The 20,000-nt window shown below is 39.9% G+C and overlaps 1 protein-coding gene across 2 annotated transcripts in view; it reads right to left on the bottom strand.

The window, feature by feature from the left end:
- The window catches only part of LOC147015458 (leptin receptor-like), a 49,186-nt gene that overhangs the window by 8,779 nt on the left and 20,407 nt on the right, over positions 1 to 20,000 (bottom strand). For both annotated transcript variants that reach the window (XM_085850223.1, XM_085850222.1), the window contains exons 6-10: positions 19,907 to 20,000; positions 8,314 to 8,467; positions 7,231 to 7,500; positions 6,231 to 6,399; positions 5,414 to 5,580 (exon numbers count right to left, since the gene is read on the bottom strand). The exon at positions 19,907 to 20,000 is cut by the window's right edge and continues 58 nt beyond it. In XM_085850223.1, the coding sequence (XP_085706349.1) occupies positions 5,414 to 5,580; positions 6,231 to 6,399; positions 7,231 to 7,500; positions 8,314 to 8,467; positions 19,907 to 20,000 (854 nt within the window). The remainder of the gene's footprint in view (positions 1 to 5,413; positions 5,581 to 6,230; positions 6,400 to 7,230; positions 7,501 to 8,313; positions 8,468 to 19,906) is intronic.

The following is a 20,000-nucleotide window of genomic DNA, read 5'->3' as shown; positions in this document are numbered from 1 at the left end:
CACCCCCCCCCAACCCAACCCCTCATTCTCCCCAACATTCCTTGTTCTTCCTTCTCCCTGCTGTTGATGTGTCCCCACTCCTCTCTTGCCAATGTTCCTTTTGATCTGTTGCATCCTGATCTGTTCTGTTATACCTCTTCCATGAGCCTTGACTTTGTCTCTAAAAAAAGTCCTGTTTTTTGTGTTTACCTCCTTTGTGTTCCCATCTTAGTGCACAGCTCATGATGCAGGGATCCCAAGAGTGGTAATTTGTCCAATTTCTGAATGTTCTTGTGATTCATGTCATATGAGTACTATGATAATTGTGGTCCTACATGTAATATACTTACAAGCTCCTCCACGAGCCATGCATAGAAAAACCTTATGAATGGGGGAATAGGGGGGAACTCCCGGTGGCATAACAAACTTCTATGAATGAGGGCTCTCCTTACTACATTGAGCTTGATGATCGTACACTTTGTGTGGTTGCTTGGGTCGACTCTAATGATTGTGGTGAAAGAAAACTGTTGTTTTGGAAAGTGACAGTAAATTCACTTGGAAGACAAAGTGTTTCAAGTTTCATGCCTTAAAAACACAGCCTCTCAAGATGTAAAAAGGTGCCAGATCCAACTCAAAGAACTCCAAATTAAATTGGAAGTGGAGACTCAGAGACTGACAAGAAATTTAGCCAATGAGTAGGTTTGGAATTGGCTACAATTTATTGACATCATGTTGGTGTGCCAATTTGGAGCGAACTTTGTCTGTCATTTCCATTTATGTTCAAGTTTTGGAAGGTCTGCAAATATCATCCATAAATATCTGGAGGTGTTTTCAGTTTTTGTTTTCCAAAATGACTTGTTCGTAATGAAGCTTGCACGTTGATTACATAAAGACTTTGTCTCTCCGAAAGGACCGTCTGACCAACCTTACAACTTGCTTCCTCAACAAACATTTAAATACGAGTTCCTTTATAAGGAAGAAATTATAATTCAGCAGGCAAACAAATATTTATATGTACATGTGGGGATAAAAATTACGCACTCAGTTACACAACTTATTACTCTTGCTCTTCTTGTTTGAGCTTGCTTCCAGATTGTTCCCTTCCCTTTGCTCTCATTCTTCCCCTCGCTCTTTCTTCTGCTAAGTGTGTCTCTGTTATGTTCTCCTACCTTGCTCGTTGTATGTTTCCCCTTTTCCACTCTTCTTTCTGGATCTATTGGTATTCTGTTCTCTGTTCTGCTCTTCCATGAGCCTCAACTTTGGATAAAAAATTTTTTAAAAGGCACATTACGATACATGTAACCATGATATAATAATAATAACAGTCATAATCATAATATATACCGTGGCCTTATCCATGTGAGAAATGTGTTTGGACAATCTGGCTTGAGCACATTCATCACTCAGTATGCCGTGTGTTGGCTTAATGGTTAGGGTGGTGGGCTTGGGATCCGAGGATCCTGAGTTCAAATCTCACTCGGCTGTTGAATTAATACCAGGTGGGGTTGACTCAGCTTGTCATCCTTCTGAGGTTGGCAAAATGAGTGCCAGCATGCTGGTATACTGTGTTGGAGTGGCAACCTGTCCAAGAGTGTGCCCAATAGCCAAGGAGAGTGGCTTAGGCAGCACCAACGCTTTGCACAGAGTATGGTCCCGATGGATGGATGGATCACTCAGTGGTTTGTTGTCTCTCTCTGTCTCTGTCCCTGTCTCATTGATTTGAATCTGGAATTACATCACAATGCAAGTGTTCACTTTGGAATGCCAAACTCAGATTCCAAAATTCTCAAGTAGATCTTTGTAACTCTCTTTGACATAAATGGACAGTGCAGCGTTTTCATCTTTGGCTTTGCTGTCTGAGCACTTGCATCATGTTGGAGAAACCACAGGTTTAAAGAAAGTATTGTTGCAGATCTGGTTTAGGAATTAGAATAGTTATTTCATAGTACATGTTCGCGTATGTGTGATGTAATTCCTCTTAATGATAAAGCATGTCAAGCATGCATTTAGAAAGATCTTGTGCCTCACCCCTGTCCACCCCAGTATGTGTATATATATATATATATATATATATATATATATATATATATATATATATATATATATATATATATATATATATATATATATATATATATACCTTGCCTTTCCTCCTCCCTGCAGAATTGAGCCTTCCATGTCATACATCTGGCATGATATGGAATGAATGGCGTGACCCACGAGTGCTGTTGCAGGCTCAGCGGAATGGCAGAAGAAGCACGAAGAACATGCCCATATATGGACTGGACATCTGTCAGGCTCAAGGCCATTGGCCAGATTGGTGAACAAGCCCATAAATCACCATCTGTCTGTTTGAAACTTTCCTCACTCCAATGGGTGACTTCTCCTCACTCCTCACTCCTCACTCCCTCACTTTCCTCACTAACAGCTAATGGGCATGCACCATCAATCATCGCCTGTCAGGCTGCATCGGCCACCACAGACCGTTTGATCGGCCCCGTGGGATGTTATAAAAGCACGCACACAGCACGCATTGTGGTTGTTTGTGGTGTGCAATGGTTCGTGGTGGTTCTGCCCTGCTCCTTCTTCTGTCCTGGAGACCTAGTTGGTTGGTGGCTCACTGCTGTTTGGTGGTGGAGAGCTCCTGATCGTTCGAGTTTGTGGCACGAGTCATGGTTCTTGGAAATTTACAATTGTGATTAACTCGTATGATTGTGAAAACAATGACGAGCCACTCCTGTACTCACCCATATCTCGACATCTCGAATTGCCCTTAATTTATCATGTTTTGAGGAAGTAAAGTTTATTTATGCATGAGGATCACATTACAATGCTGTGCAAGCCTACAACCAACCACTGCGGCTCTAATTCTCAGCTTGAATACATACAGTGCCTATAGAAAGTTTACATCCCCTTTCAAAATTTTCACCTTTTGTTGCTTTATATCATGGAATTAAATTACATTAAATCAGACTATTTCCACCTTCATTTACACATCGTAACCCACAACTTCCAAGTGAAAAACAAATTCTCTAAATTTCGGAATTGAAAATATTAAAATACAAAAGTAGAATATCTTGGTTGGAAAAGTGTCCACCCCCCTGAGTTAATACTTGGTGGAAACACCTTTAACAGCAATTACAGCTGTGAGTCTATTAGGATAGGTCTCTACCAACTTTGCACACCTTGATTGGGTAATATTTGCCAATTCCTCTCCACAAAACTGTTGAAGCTCAGTTAAATTGTGTGGGGAACATTGATGGACAGCAATCTTTAAGTCGTGCCACAGATTTTGGATTTGATTTAGGTTGGAGCTCTGCCTGGGCTACTCAAGGACATTTATCTTTTTGTTCCTTCGCCACTCCAGTGTAGCTTTGGTTGTGTACTTCAGGTCATTGTCATGCTGAAAGCTGAACTTGCGTCCCAATTTCAGCTTTCTTGCAGAAAGCAGCAGGTTTGATTCTCGGATTTTTCTGCATTTTGCTCCATCAATTTTCACTTATTTCCCGACAAGTGCACCAGTCCCTGCTGATGAGAAACAGCTCCATAACATGATGCTGCCACCACCATGCTTCACAGTAGGGATGTTGTTCTTTGGGTGATGTTCGGTGTTGGGTTTGTGCCAAACGTAACATTTTGCATTTAGGCCAAAAAGTTCCATCTTGGCTTTGTCAGACCACAAAACGTTTTGCCACATGGCTTCAGAATCTCAGGAGTAGCATTTTGCAGACCTCAAACAGGACTCAAGGAGGGCTTTTTTGAGTGGTGACTTCCTTCTTCCACCCTTCCGTACATGCTAGACTTCTGGAATTATTGGGATGTTGTTGTGACCAGTCTTTTCCATAAAGGCCTGCAGCTCTTTCAAAGTTTCCATTGGCCTCTTGGTGGCTTCTCTGATGGTCTCCTTGCTTGGTCATCCAGTTTAGTGGTACCATATACCTTCCACTTCTTAATAATTATCTTCACTGTGCTCCAAGAGATATTCAAGGCCTTTTAAATATTTTTATACCCCTTCCCTGATCTGTGCCTTTCCACAACTTTATCCTGGAGATCTTTTGAAAGCTCCTTGGTGCTCATGGTAAAGTCTTTGCTGTGAAATTCACTACCCAGCAGAGGACACCTACAGGAACAGCTGATTTCATTCTGAAATAATCAGAATCACTACAATTTAACACAGATGGAGGCCAATTAACTTGGTGTGTGATATTCAAGGTGATTGGTTACACCTGAGCTAATTTACAATTGTTTTTATAAAGAGGGTGGAAACTTATCCAACCAAGATTTTCTAGTTTTGTATTTTTAATTAATGTTCTGAAATTTGTAGAATTGGTTTTTCACTTGAAAGTTGTGTGTTACATTGTGCAAATAAAGGTGGAAAAATTCTAATTTAATTCCAGGTGATAAGGCAACAAAAGGAGAAAATTTTGAAAGGGGGCCGGTGTGGATTTTCTATAGGCACTGTATATACACGTTCATCATGGATATACTAAGGCTGAAATGGTTATATACACAACAGTTATATGTCAGATACTATGTACCCAACATATCTTATCATGCATCCAATCAGTGAATACAAAACTATTGCATATGGTCATATATTCTGGTCATGCATGTGGCCAATTCAAGGTCTCTGCACAATGGTCATGTATATGGAGCCCCCTTGACTATCAGCACACTGGCAGTCTGTCTGCTTCCACAAAACACCAGGATGATAGTTTTGTTGACATTCAAACCCAGGCAAAAGAGCTCAGGGGAATGTGTACATAACTTCAAACTATCCTGCTAGCCTAAACATGATAAGCCAGTTATTTTTTTCTTACTCACCATAGATAATTACGTATTAAGATAATTTAAAGAAAAGAAAAAAACCTTGGCATTTCTTGGTTTGTTGTTGAATCGCAACCCAGCTATAAACTATAATTCATAACAAGAATGAATCAAAATTAATTATTGTTATGAATTAAATCTATGAACACCCCATGTATTAAACTCCATAATCACATCTGACGGCTTACAAAAAGTTTATCACAAAAAGTTTTTGGATTACAAATTGTAGCAACGATTGGAGAAGATATAATCCATCCTTATGGAGGGTTTAATTCCACTAGAATTGGTGTATTTTAGCATAACTTGCAATGCCCATCTCACCAGGAGTAATGCTATGCCATTGATATTTGCAGGTAGAGAACTATATTTCTTTTTTACTGCCTAAAACCTCCCTGTGCACCCAGAGTACAACTGGTACTTTTCAACTCATTCCGTATAGCGGTTCAGGAGTGCATAGAAGTCAAACACAAGCAGAGATTTCTCGGAATTATAGTATTATTTGATAAAAGAGTGGCTGAATCATTCTGTGTATAGTCGTACAAAGCATCTGATAAAAAAGGGTTTTGAATACTATGAAATATTTCCTTCCTTATCAGCAGAAACTTACCAATTTCTTCCAGAAAGAAGGAGTGATTTGTTTGACTGCAGCCCAAAGCATTTTTGGCCGTAACCACAAGACGATAAGGACGAACTGCAAACAGGGTGAGGTTTCTTGCTTCACATGTGGTTTCACCTATGAGTGTGCACTCTTCAATGCTGTTTCTGCTGGGGTTCCTGCACATGTCATTGCAAGGTTTTATTTCATGCAATGACTTGAATTGTACAGTCACTCTATTATCTTGCTGTTTAATGAATTGAACAAATTTCCTGGGGATTTCTCCTGCATGTCCTACTCCCAATCCAATGATGATTTATCTTTAAGGTTTCTTTGCGGATATCTCCAGCTGCATCAAATATGTAAAAGACAATGATTTAAATAATATACATTTATATATATATATATATATATATATATATGTATATATATTTATATGTATGTATGTATATATATATATATATATATATATATATATATATATATATATATATATATATATATATATATATATATATATATATATATATATATAGTCCAAGGAAACAGTGGGTTATACGTAATTTAATATATAACTATATACAATTTTAAAAGGAAAATATATTTTCTTATTAAGTATCTCTTCTTTTGTGTCAAAAAATGAAAAATATTACCATTCCTTTGACTATTGTGAATATCCCATCCTTGTAAATTTTTGAATGTCCCACATATATTTCCTTTTCATAAAATAAGAAATTTAGTTCTCCATTAATTTATTTTTGTCTTCTTAAAAATAATTTCCGATTTAAGTTTTTATTTGTCAATGATTTCGCCTTTAACTTGCACCTACCAGAGTTTGGTTGTGTAGTTGTTCTTCAGAAAGGTCATTGGTGGTTGCCACTGGCACCGAAAGCTCTCAGGGTAGTTGTTGGAGTGACAGGAGATGTTCAACTTGGCTGGAGGGTCTTCTCTTCTTCTTCTTTCGGCTGCTCCCGTTAGGGGTCGCCACAGCGGATCATCTGTATGATCCGCATAGTGATTTGGCACATGTTTTACACTGGATGCCCTTCCTGACGCAACCCTGGTCGCCTCATACGACACAGGGATATGGTACACCTATTTTTACCAGGGTATACACCGGCCCAGTATACTGGTACTCATTTCGCCGACCTCGGAAGGATGACAGGCTGAGTCAACCCCCTGGTGTATTGATTCAGTGGCCCAACGGGGCTTGAACTCAGGACCTTTTGGATCCCAAGCCACCGCCCTAACCACTGAGCCAACACCAGGCTGTGTTCAACTTGGCTGGAGGGTCTGGGGACATTAATAGGTATTCATATATAAAAAAAAAAAAATCATTTAATTTAATTCATTTAATCTCGAGACAAAGTATTTAGAAGTTACCCAATGGTCTCCTCGGTTTGTGTGAAAAAACAACCATGGCATATTTGACATCCACAACAGTAAAAGTACAGTCTTTCTGACTGATATCATGTAATCTTATAATCAATATGAAATAATTTAAAAGAGATGAAAGAGTCACTTAAATTTTACATATGCTATGGGTTATGGAGAGGGGTATTATAATTTCAGGAGAAAAATAAGGGATGTAGGAAGGATATGAAAGGAAAAGGGAAGTTTTAGTGGAGGTGGGGTGAGAAGCAAAGATAATGCTGGAGGTGGGGAAATATATAAACCAATTAAAATATCATCCATCATTTGCATGTGCCAGATATATAAACATTAACATTGCTTTCCCTGCACAGATGCATAATGGGCACGAGTACTCTGGCTTAGCAACATGTCATCATGAATCAACATGACAGAAATGATAAACATTGTAGACCTACTTCCCACTAGCAGCTTGACCAAGTGTACACGGAAACGGTCTCTCTGGAGATGGCAGGTGTATCTGCCTTCGTCGGAAGGCTTGACGTGCTGTATGGACAACCGCCTTCTCTTGAGAGAATAAGCTGAGCTCTTTCTCAGCCGGTAGCCATTCAATTTCCAAATTACACGTGGTTTACGAAATTCTTTAGAGGGTTTCCCTGTTGGCTCCGGCAGAGTGCAGGGAATGGTGATATTTGATCCAATGGGTGCATATTTGTTCACAAATGAGACTGCCGAGTGAGAGAGAAAAAAAGACCATTTCGTCCTTTGAATTATCTTCATTCAACAAGGGGAGATATAAAATACATTAATATGAGTAACATGATCGGCAAAGTACATGAGTTTATGACCCTTTACTTTTGAATAGTCCATTTTATCCTCAAAAATGTTTTTTTTTTTTCTGACCAGTATATTCCCTCGCAACACTTGCACTGATTTTGGATATATTCATAATGACAGCATGTAAATAGCATACCTCCGCCACGTAATGCCTGATCCACGAGAATGTATCAGGCCCAATACATTTTTGAAATATCATGCTACATATCGTTTTTGGCCCCATCTCTCAGTGGTGAAGAATCACTTAAAAAAATTAAATAATTCTCGAATCCAGAATCCAAAAATTCGGATTTTCACCAAAATTGAATAAATTCTTCCTTGTCACACACCCGTCATGTCCACCAAGTTTCGACCGAATCCTGACACTACTTTTTGAGTTATCGTGCTGGTTATAATTTTTAGCCCTATCTCTCAATGATGAAGAATCGTTTCAAAGAATTCTAGTTGGCGGAACCGGATCTGGATTTTCACCAAATTCAGAAGCGGACAGGGCTCAAACTCAGGACCCGAGGATACCAAGCCAGCCATCCTAACCACTAACCCAATACCAAGCTTGGAAATGTTTAAATTCATGAAAAATGAAACATTGTTGTGAATTGTAGGGAAGCAGAATTCGATTGAGTGAAAACAAGAGTAACAGCATATTGTAGTTTTAACACCAACAGCGTGTAGTTTGACTGGTGTACACTATGCAGTTAACTTACCTACTGCACACTTTGCTTTGAGCTTTAAAGTTGGACTCCATGCACTCCAAAATCCATTATCAAGGAAATCTTTTGCAGAGACTTGCACAAAATAGTCTTCCCAGGGGAGCAATTCCTTCAGCTTGATGTTTCTGTTGAAATCTGCGACTTCCACCTAAACATTATATCACAATAGGACAAAAAAGACACATCATGAGTATTGACTTGTATTTGGTGTTTATTTTTCTGAATGTGTACAAAAATATAAAGCAGTTCAACACAGTGACAATAGTGTTATCAATCAAATGTTTGTGGTGCATTTTAAAAATGTAGTTAATAGAGAATAACAAATAGTTAAAGCCAATAATTTGAAACAGAATGAGACAATGGCATTGCTCACTGTGATTGGGCAATCAAACATAAGATGAAATGCTGTATCGGAGTCATTACAAGGAACACAAATAAACAAAAAGCAAAGTTTGAGTCATCAGGAAGAATGTGGTTGGGATTCGGGTTTCAGATGCTACTCCACGACTCTCAACCCCATCCAGGCACAGCCAAGTGAGACTTACAGAAAAATTTCTGCAATAATTCACTTCTCCCAGAAACATAAATAAAGAAAGATAGAAATAAAGAAAAAAAAAGAAATAAAAGAAAAGAAAAAGCAAAAATTTGAATGTGATAAAGAACTGTCATAAAGTAGAAAGAATGTGAAAGGAACAAAGAACAAAGATGGCAGGAAGAATCTGGATGGATTCATTTCAGCAATTACTCCCCAGGCTCAAACACAGCAACGTGTACAATCTTGGTGGTATCATGGTTAAAGAATCTGCTTTGAGACTGGAAGTTTGGTGGTTTGATTCTGATGATGAGTCATACCAAATATTTTAAAATAGGATTTGCTGCTATTATTGCATACCTGCTAATGTTCCATACACCTGAAGACATTAACACTATCTGCTCACCTTTTGCACTCGCCATTCCATGTTTTGATATTTTATTGTACAAAGTATTATTTGTTTTTGCAAATTACAAAAAAATGTTGATTAATGCAGATAAGCAGTTTAAAACAAGAAAAAAAATTGTCTGGGGATTACAAATTTAATGTTGAAACTGGATATACCGTCGTGCCCAAAAATATTGGCACCCTTGCAGTTTTTTTTTCAAATAACTCACAATTTTCTCAAAAATAAGTTGAAATTGACAAGAGTATTTGGTCTCCACAAAATTCTTTATTTCACTGTTAATATTACAGAACCTTTGTTTTTGATTCAGAACTTAATATATCCTTTTAAATCAGAAAATAAAAAGAAATGGCATTGACAAAATTATTGACACCCTGGACTGAATATTTGGTATCACACACAGCCTTTGGACAAAATAACTGCAGTCAAGCACTTCCTATAGCCATAAATGAGCTTCCTACACCTCTCTACTGGCAGTTTGTGCAAACTGCTCTAGTTCTCCCAGATTTGAAGGGTCCCTTCTCCCAACTGCTCTTTTCAGATCTCCCCACAGGTGTTCAATGGGATTTCGATCTGGACTCATTGCTGGCAACTTCAGAACAGTCCAGTGTTTTGTCTTGAGCCATTCCTGGGTGCTTTTTGAAGTGTGTTCGGGGTCATTGTCCTGCTGCAAAATGCATGACCTTCGATGGAGACCCAGCTTTCTGGCAAGGGGTTTAACACTGTGCTCCAAAATGTCTTGGTAATCTCCTGATTTCATGATGCCATGCACACATTCAAAGCATCTAGTGCCAGAGGCAGCACAGCAACCCCAAAACATCACTGAACCTCCTCCATGTTTGACTGGAGGGAAGGTGTTCTTTTCTTTGAAGGATTCATTTTGTTCTCTGTAAACATAGAGATGATGTGCTTCACGAAAAAGCTCCAATTTGGTCTCATCTGTCCACAGGACGTTCTCCCTGAAGGATTTTGGCTTGTTCAGGTGTGGTTTTGCAAATTCCAGTCAGGGCTTTTCTCTCTCTCTCTCTCTCTCTCTCTCTCTCTCTCTCTCTGTCTCTGTCTCTGTCTCTGTCTCTGTCTCTGTCTCTGTCTCTGTCTCTCTCTCTCTCTCTCTCTCTCTCTCTCTCTCTCTCTCTCTCTCTCTCTCTCTCTCTCTGTCTCTCTCTCTGTCTCTGTCTCTGTCTCTGTCTCTGTCTCTGTCTCTGTCTCTGTCTCTGTCTCTGTCTCTCTCTCTCTCTCTCTCTCTCTCTCTCTCTCTCTCTCTCTCTCTCTCTCTCTCTCTCTCTCTCTCTCTCTCTCTCTCTCTCTCTCTCTCTCTCTCTCTCTCTCTCTCTCTCTCTCTCTCTCTCTCTCTCTCTCTCTCTCTCTCTCTCTCTCTCTCTCTCTCTCTCTCTCTCTCTCTCTCTCTCTCTCTCTCTCTCTCTCTCTCTCTCTCTCTCTCTCTCTCTCTCTCTCTCTCTCTCTCTCTCTCTCTCTCTCTCTCTCTCTCTCTCTCTGTCTCTGTCTCTGTCTCTGTCTCTGTCTCTGTCTCTGTCTCTGTCTCTGTCTCTGTCTCTGTCTCTGTCTCTGTCTCTGTCTCTGTCTCTGTCTCTGTCTCTGTCTCTCTCTGTCTCTGTCCTCCTGGGTCCCCTACCACCATAGAATTCCCTTTCATTGAGTTGGCGACGGATGGTGCGAGTTGAAACTCTAGTACCTTGTGTCTGAATGTCAGCTTGAATCTGTTTGGCATTTGATTGAGGCGCTTTCTCCACCATTTGAACAATCCTTAACTGCAATCTTCGATGAAGTTTTCTCTTGCAGTCATATCCAGGGAGGTTGGCTGCAGTGCCATGGACCTTAAACTTCCTGATAATATTGTGTACGGTGGACACAGGAACATCAAGGCCTCTAGAGATGGACTTGTTGCCTTGAGATTGTCCATGATTGGCTACAATCTTGTGTCTGACCTCCTCAGACAATGCTCTGGTTTTCTTTCTTTTCTCCGTGTTCATCGTGGTGCACACAGTGACACAAAACTGCAGAATGACTTCTTTTCTTGATTCAAACTGGTTGAATGAGTGATTTTTATATTGCAGGCACCTGCAACTCACCACAGGTGAGTTCCAATTCTAATGTAAAGGAGAATCACCTGCTTGAAATCGAATTATTTTTTACACCTTCTAAAAGATGTCAATAATATTGTTCGGGTTATTTTATGATTTCTGTGTGGAATAAGCTATGATTTAGGAACTTTTTCAGCTTTTTTTGTTTTTTGTTCTACTGCAAACCAAACAAATATATATGTGGATGTCAAACTATTTTTTAATTTAAAAAAATTTCTGGAAGAAAAGGTGCTTTATTTGAAAAAAATGCAAAGGTGACATGAGGTGACATATTTTTGGCCATGACATAACTTGGTGGCGTTATAGTTAGAGCACCAGCTGAGAGCCTGGGAGATGGGCAGTTTGAACCCCGGTCACGTCATATGGTATGTGCTGCTCTCTTGTTTGATGCTCAGCATTTAAAAAGGATAGAGCACGGACAAACAACCATCGGTTGGCAACCATTTTGCACCCTTGGTGGGCGCCATGGTCACCTCCTGCAAAGACGTTCATCATAAGGGAACATATTATTAACCAGACTCGTTGGCATAATGGTTAGTATCCCACCCTCCTGGGAGGTTGGTGGTTCAAACCTGACCCTGGCCAAATAATACCAAAGACTTTAAAATGTGCTTGCTATATGTTCAGCATTGAAAAAGGATAGAGCATGGATAAACCACCATACATTAGCAGCAATTTTGTAGACTTGATGGACCAAATGGTCTCCTTTTGCATTGAAGTTACTAGTAAGGGAACTCTTATGATCATGAATTGTGATTGCTGCATCAGCTACTCTCCCCCTGCCCTACAATCCACCCCAACACCAACACTCTCACTCCTCCACCCGTTATTGCACATTATTGCTCCCTTATCGATTTTTGTAAATTTAAACAACAAGATGTTCCTAGTGCATCCAGGCTACCTTTTATTCATCAGAGCTTAACATCTACATTAACCCATTATACATTATCATAGTTATTCAAGAACTACATTGGAAGTTAATATCAGAAAGAGATGTCGAGAGCAGGAAGAGGAGAGCTTAGCTCAAACACTTGAGACTTAAAGATAAATAAAGTTTGTAAGAACGAGACAAGCATACGGTTCGAAGCTTCGTTTGTAAGAGACAAAATGTATCATTTATAGTTTTTGAATATTCAAGAGATGAATTATCTTGACTAACTGGTGACTGTCTTTTTATTGTGCTCATAAGCAGTGAGTTGTTTCCTGAGGAAGTCTGGAGTTGGCAGGATAACGTGAAGACATGCAGACTTGCTCTCAGCTGTCTAGCCTGGGTTCAAATGTAGAGCCAGCTATATACTGCCATCCTGTTGTTTCGCAAGCTCGGAGATTCATCAATGTGTGCTCCATCGCTCGGGTGGGCAGTAAACTGGGTGTCCCATTAGTTTAAGGACATTCGATACCCCCACGTTGTCCTTCGTGAAGGAGCAGGTGAGCTATCGCCGGCACCCTGAACAAATTATTAATTTCTACACTTGCAGTCAAGTATCCTGCATGTGAGTGGTGAACCGTCCAAGTTGTTTCCCCCCCCCCCCCCCCCGGGGCCTAGCCCATGAAACTTCCTCGACAGCCCTGTGCGCCGAATGCCATGAGGAGGAAAAGAAGAATTAAAAGTGGCACAAAAATTATTTCCCAACAAATGTTACAATAACATATTTAATCCTCATGAGTTGTGCATAACCACATCACCACTGCAAGCGAGAGCATCAGTCTTGACAGGAAGTTAACAAGAACACAGGAAGGACTTGCTTCACAACCACATACTTGTTCTGTATCTTAGGACATGTTGCTGCCAGTGCATAACCTTATATTTCTGAGATAAAAGTGAGTAGGAATACAAATTATTTTGTCTTACCTAACAATAAAATAGTCTGAACAGTTTGAGACAAAAGCACCTCTCTCTATCGAGTGCAGCCTGTGGCTGCTGGTTGCATCATTGGTTGGGACGTGGCTATGCCGCTGATGCAGTGTCCCCCTTATCAGCACACTGGTACTGGTGCTCATTTTTCCAACCTCAGAAGGATGCCAGGCTGAGCAACCACCTGGTGTATTAATTCAGCAGCCCAACAGGGCTTGAACTCAGGACCCTAGGATCCTAGGATCCCAAGCCGCCACCCTAACCACTAAGCTAGGATCCCAAGCCGCCACCTCAACCACTAAGCCAACACCAGGCTTTACAAAAGCAGCTAAAGAAGTGACTATTTTGTTTCATCGTTGGCTGTGGTTGATAAAATGGTGAGTGTTAATTAGCAGAAAGTTAAATCGGAATGCCATGCTTTTCATGAAAGGTGGACAAGTAAGCACTTCTTTATGCTTGTGAGATATATTGCTCCTGTTTGCCTGATATGTTCACAATCGGTGTCTGTTCTTGAAGAATACAATCAGAAGAGGCATTACTCCTCAAAGTATGCAAGCTATGCAAATGACAAAGATAAAGAAAGAACGAATAAAACTGAAGCACTGAAGAAAGGTCTTTTTTGGCCAAAAAATACTTTTCCACCAAAAGTACAGAGGCAGTAAACATTGTGCTTGCTCAAGATAGAGTAAGTGTTATGATTGCACAAGAACCAAAACCATCTTCAGATGGCAGGTTTGTGAAGGAACGTATCGGTGGAGCGGTAAACATGGTGTACAGACAAAAGACGAGACGTTGACGGCATTAGTCTCTCGGGTGGAACCCTGTCGGATGGCATTGATGATATTTCTGGTGAAATTGGGCAAATCCTCATTGGTCGCTGTAGAAAACTTGAGACCTTTTCTTCACCAGCTCTTGACAAAAGTACTGATATAACTGATGCTGCTGAGTTATCGATATTTGGACTTGGAATTGATGCAGTTTCCTCATGACTGAAGAAATGTTGGTGCTGAAGCTACGAATGGCACCGCAGCTGCAGATGATGTGTTCCAAATGCTGAAATGTGCTCCGGAAAATTTTTCATTTAATTTTGAGAAAACTACGTGTTATTTCAACTGGTGGCATTCCTGCTCGTTTCGGAGCATCAAGACCTGACCGACTACTGCGAAGTACGTTGGTTCAGCAAGGAAAATATGCTGAGATACTTTTACAATTTCAAAGATAAAGTGTTTGTCAGGTGAGGTCAAGCATGGGAGCATGCGCCGGAGGAGCGCGTCGCTGCGTCCACTTTCCGCCGGTACTCCGGGGGCCTCCGTCTGACCATCCCTCAGACAGATGCCTGGCCAATCCCCATCTCCTTGAGAAGCCGAAATGTGTTTGAATCGATTGAAATGAAGGGGAAATCAATGCTCGAATTGAAAAGTGATCAGTGGCTTAGCAATCTTGCATTATTAGTGGACATTACAGGCCGCTTGAATGAACTGAAGGCAAAGTTTCAAGCTCAATGTCATTTGGAAAACCAATTGTACTGCCATGTAAAGTCAATGAAAGCTAAACATTGTTTCTTGGAAAGTCAGTTAAGAAAGAGCAACACAGAGTCACTTCCCCCACTCTGACCAACCATCGTGAGAGGTTTGACAAGGTGTCTTAGGCAGAAGAGTTGGCATCATTGAGCATCATTTTTTCGAAAAGATTGGCTGATTTGAGCTCATTCATCAAGTGTGCAGTTTTTGCTTCACCATTTTCTGCCGTTGATGACTGTTCAAAAACACTGGCCAATGGAGGTTATTAACGTTCAAGGATATGATGAACTCAAGCTTAAGTTTAGCAACATGAACACAATTGACTTTTACAAGGGTCTCCTTCTCAAAGAAGACTTCCTGAAACTGTTGGCCTATGAGAGGAAGGTGACTTCACCTTTTGGGAGCACTTACCGAAGTGAACAGTTTTTCTCTTGATTGAGGTTCACGTAGGTTTACAGACAAAGACCTTGATAACAACATCAGAATAGCAGCAACAAGTATTCCTGTCCAAAGGAAGCAATCTCAGGAGTGATATCAGGTATGTTCCTTTGAAATTACTATTAATGAGTGTATTATTAAAATGTATATGATTCCTTATTTTACTTTTGTTTAGTTTGCATCCAAAATCCTGATGTTTAATTGCACTATATTAATTACCGACACCACCGAAGGTGGATGGAGGTTGTTTACACTCCTGTCTGTCTGTCTGTCTGTCTGGCTGTCTGTCTGGCTGTTTGTATGTCTTTATTTGTTTGTGAACAAAATATCTCAAAAGGTTGTGTACTGATTCGGACGAAACTTGGTGGGCAGATTGGATATGTAACAAAGAATAATGATGATAACAAATAATGAACATAAGCCAATGATGGCCACAGCCTTGTGCTGCATATTAACAAAGAAGACTAAGCATATACTGTATCTGGCGAGTACCAGGTTTAACAATGGCTGTTATGGCCATCACACTCCGAATGTTACTACACCTCTGCTCTACATGTTTAATTTGTTCGTTCCTTTTTTGCATTTCAAACATTTATGGTATGGATTGTATGTATGGGATTGTTCAATTATACATTTGTCAATAAAAGGTTTGGTTTCATTGTATTTTCATTTTCCTTCCTTAAATTTTTTTTTCTTTAAAAAAAATAAAAGTTCCAGACTCCCCTGCATTCTGCTCTGTTATTGAAAACCATACTTTGTTTGGCTTATGCTTGCATAATTGCAAGGAATGCTCCAGCAATGTGGTATCACATGGACAGAATTGCAATGTCTCTTGTTACAATCATTGCATTTGGGATAAACAATCGAAGGGTTGTAATATTATTTAGTGATTTAAAAAAAAATTTTTTAGAGAGTGTTCAAGTGTCTTCCATCCATGTCCAATGTGCTGGCCATTTTGGAACAATTAGAACAAGACACAGGATTTTGCCTTGATATTGGTTTCCTAATCTAGTGAAACCCCTGGCTGTCTGTTTACTCAGCTGTCCTGTTGGTTTCCTCAGTTAATGGGAGGGGAAATAAATACCTGGAAAATATGTTGCTCTTTCTCTATTACTAAATACCGACTCACACTTAAAGTACACTCAATTGTTGAAATTATCTGAGTCATTAATCAATATTTTGAGGAAACTCTGAGTCTCATTGGTTTGTAGAGAACTGAGCTAACCACATTTAAAACTAGAATGGCACTCAATAGAGCGCATACCTCCGCCAGACTGAACAGTCTACATTTTTTATCCCAATGCTAGGCCAGTCATAATCTGACTGACTGTTGTTTTTGTTGGTCCATAACTTTGTATAACTTGTTATGACTTTATTGTCACATATCCAACTACTTCACAAAGTTTTGTCTGAATCCGTTCATTACATTTTGTCATTTCCTGCTATATATTGTTTTTGACCCTATCTCTGAATGGTTAAGAATCACTTAAAAAATTCTAGAATCCGGATCTGCATCCGGATCTTCACAAAAATCTTATCGACTCAATCTTATCACACACCAAACCTGTCCAACAAATTTCGTCCAAATTCATCCATGACTTTTTTAGATGCCCTTCTCACAGACAAACAAACAGTGAATACATAACTTCTGTCCATCTTTGGTGGAGGAGGTAATTATAATTAATCATAATTATCAAATATATGTTAACTAGAAACACCGGCTCCATACGGCAGCAGCTGTGGGAGGGGGCCATGTGTATGTGTATATCTATCAACATACTTGAGTTACATTTTATTTGTATTCAAAGTGCTTTTCGCCTGAATTATACATTTACACACTCACTTAGACTATGATGCTTTTCATTCAGCCATGCTATTAGCCTCAGTTGGACTTAGTCTGAAACGGGGGCTTACGGATTTGGTCTCGATTTTCGCGTGTGTGCGTGCGTCCGCAACCATATTTTGGGCATGTATGGACCGATTTTATTCGAACCTGGTACTATGGTGTCGTGGTAGTGGTGCTCCAAGGCAGACACGAGTGGGGGAACAGTTCAACCCTGCTTTATTGCACGAGCGAGAGCGTGAGCGTACGTTGCCCGTAACTCCCCTTTATTACGTACTCGATGCACTCTACAAGCCACACGGCTACAGGCTCCCAGGCCACAACGGCTACAGCAACCACTACAACGCCTCAGGCGGCGCGCACTCCTATATCCCTTGCAAGCACGTGATCACGCCGACCACTCCTCCACCACGCTCCCCCACATCATGCCCTGCCCCCGCAGGCCCGCTACACCACAGGTACAAAGACAACACATAATGGTATACATATGCACGGAAGTTTTTTTTCAACATCAGATTCAAGATGGCTGACTGGCGGCCATTTTAGTTGTAAAAAAAACCTGATGTTGAACATATCCTGAACCATTTCTCAGACAAGCATTTACCGATGTTGTTCAAAGTTGGCACACAGATATGGAACCATGGCTTACATATGAAAGTCTTTTTTTTTGACATCAGATCCAAGATGGCCGACTGGCAGCCATTTTGTTACTTAAACATGTCCCCAATCATTTCTCCGATTATGCATGATCCGATTTTGTTCAAACTTGGCACAAGCACAGAAGACAATGGCATGCACTTGTACCTTACTTTATTTTGCAATCTGAATAAAGATGGCTGACTGGTAGACTGGTGGCCATTTTAGTTGTAAAATACCTGATGTGGAACACGTCCTCAACCATTTCTCAGACCTGCATTTACCGATATTGTTCAAACTTGGCACACAGATAATAAATGATGGCTTATATAAGCAAGTCTTTTTTTTTTCAACATCAGATCCAATATGGCTGACTGGTGACCATTTTCGATGTACAAAAAAACCCGGTGTCAAACATGTCCTCAACCATTTCTCGGACATGCATTGACCGATGTTGTTCAAACTTTTGCACTGAGATAATGAATGATGGCTTACACACGTATGCACATCATGTTTTTTTTTGAGATCAGATCCAATATGCCCGACAGGTGGCCATTTTGTTACTTTTATGTGTCCCCAACCATTTTTCAGACATGCATGGTCTGATTTTGTTCAAACTTGGCACAAGCACAGTACATGATGCCATACATGTGTACCTCACTTTATTTTGTGATTTTATTAAAGATGGCCAACTGCTAGACCCACGGCCATTTTAGTTGTACATCAATATGGGCTAACCCTTTAACTCCATGCAGCAAAATTACTAAAACAACGGGGCTGTGACATTTTATGTCATTTTTAAAAACTTGTTTTCCTTATTGTTATTTATATTATTATTATTATTGATTCTATTATTATTGTTAATATTATTTTACAATATTGTTACAATTATAATGCTATTATCATTATCATTATGCCGTTACCATCGGATGGAATTTATTAATTTGTGGTTATAATAAATTTTGCTTCTAGTAAGTGTGTGGACCAGCATCTTCTCGCCTAAACACCACCCATCTGTAAATATACGTTTATAATGCAATGTTCTCCGAATTTCCCTCAAACGAGTATTAAAAAATGCCGACGTCCATTAGGAATTGGTGATGTGTTACTTACAGCCCAAATGCGGCCTTTATTTATGTCGGGAGCAATATCTCACATCACACTTGAAGCCATGCTTGGCTGGGAGAAATCGCATATGAGGCTCCAATATATAAATCCATATACATAATGATAAATAATCCATATACAGTCCACAAACCATATGATGGCTAGAAAAGTCAGACAAGCAATAGGAGACATAATTCATGCGTAACAAGTCATTTCAGCACCTCTATTAGCTCAAGATCATTGCGGCCTACCTATTTGCCAAACGAGTCGAGATGGCTGGGGTCAGGCTTCCTCCAAAAGTGTTAAATAACAGTAGTGACTGTTTGAAAAGGTAATCATATGTAGGGCACAATTGGCTGAATAATTTGTGGTTATAAATATTTTTACTTCCAGGAGGTGTGCACCACAAAACGCCACAATAAGCTATTAACACGGAGTTTAACACTTCCCGTCGCATTCTTAACTTTAACATGGAGTTCGTCCAAGGTGGATAGTCCCCTTGGAGAGGGGGGCAAATTAAGTCGCTACAACCTCATTGTGTGACCCCTCATCCCCCTGGCAAGTTTGGTTAAGATTGGAATCAGTAACGACCGAATGTATCGTCTGCGTCGGAGTGACGACCGGACCAGCATTGTACCCAATAGCCCAAAAGACTACTTCGGCAGCACCAATGCTTTGTACAGAATATGGTCCTGATGGATGGATGGAATGTATTGTGGTCAGACAGACAGACACTAAATTGTGTATTTTAGTATAATCATAATCTTAATAATGATTGTTATTAAAGACTATGGTTTAGTCTTGTAGTTATTGACTCACTCAGCAATGATCGGTGTATTGGTAATAAGAATAAGAATAACAACAATAAACTCAATCATAATCATGTGGTTATAATAATTATTGTCCACCAATAGCAAACGCTAAACGTCCTTAGCAAATGAAACGTTTCGACAAGTTCCATCCGATCATGATAAATTAACAACTATTAATTCTATTGCAATTTGAGTGAAGGTCATCGTAGGTTGAGTCTACTTTTGTGAATCGTGTATAATTTTATTTATCATGGGGGCTTAACAACAGTGATTCAGATGTCAGGTATTTGTTTTTCACAGTACACTGAATCATCTCAGACAGTGACGCACACTTACCAATTTCCATTGGGAAGAATGTTGCCCCCGGTAGCGAACCTGATACATCAGTGGGTATAATTCCTCGTCTGACCAAGATGTGGGTGCTCTCCAG

This window comes from Eptatretus burgeri, chromosome 12 (assembly GCF_056783735.1).
Source record: "Eptatretus burgeri isolate ZD-2024b chromosome 12, Ebu_testis_v1, whole genome shotgun sequence".
NCBI lineage: Eukaryota > Metazoa > Chordata > Myxini > Myxiniformes > Myxinidae > Eptatretus > Eptatretus burgeri.
This window is presented reverse-complemented; position numbering and strand designations above follow the sequence as displayed.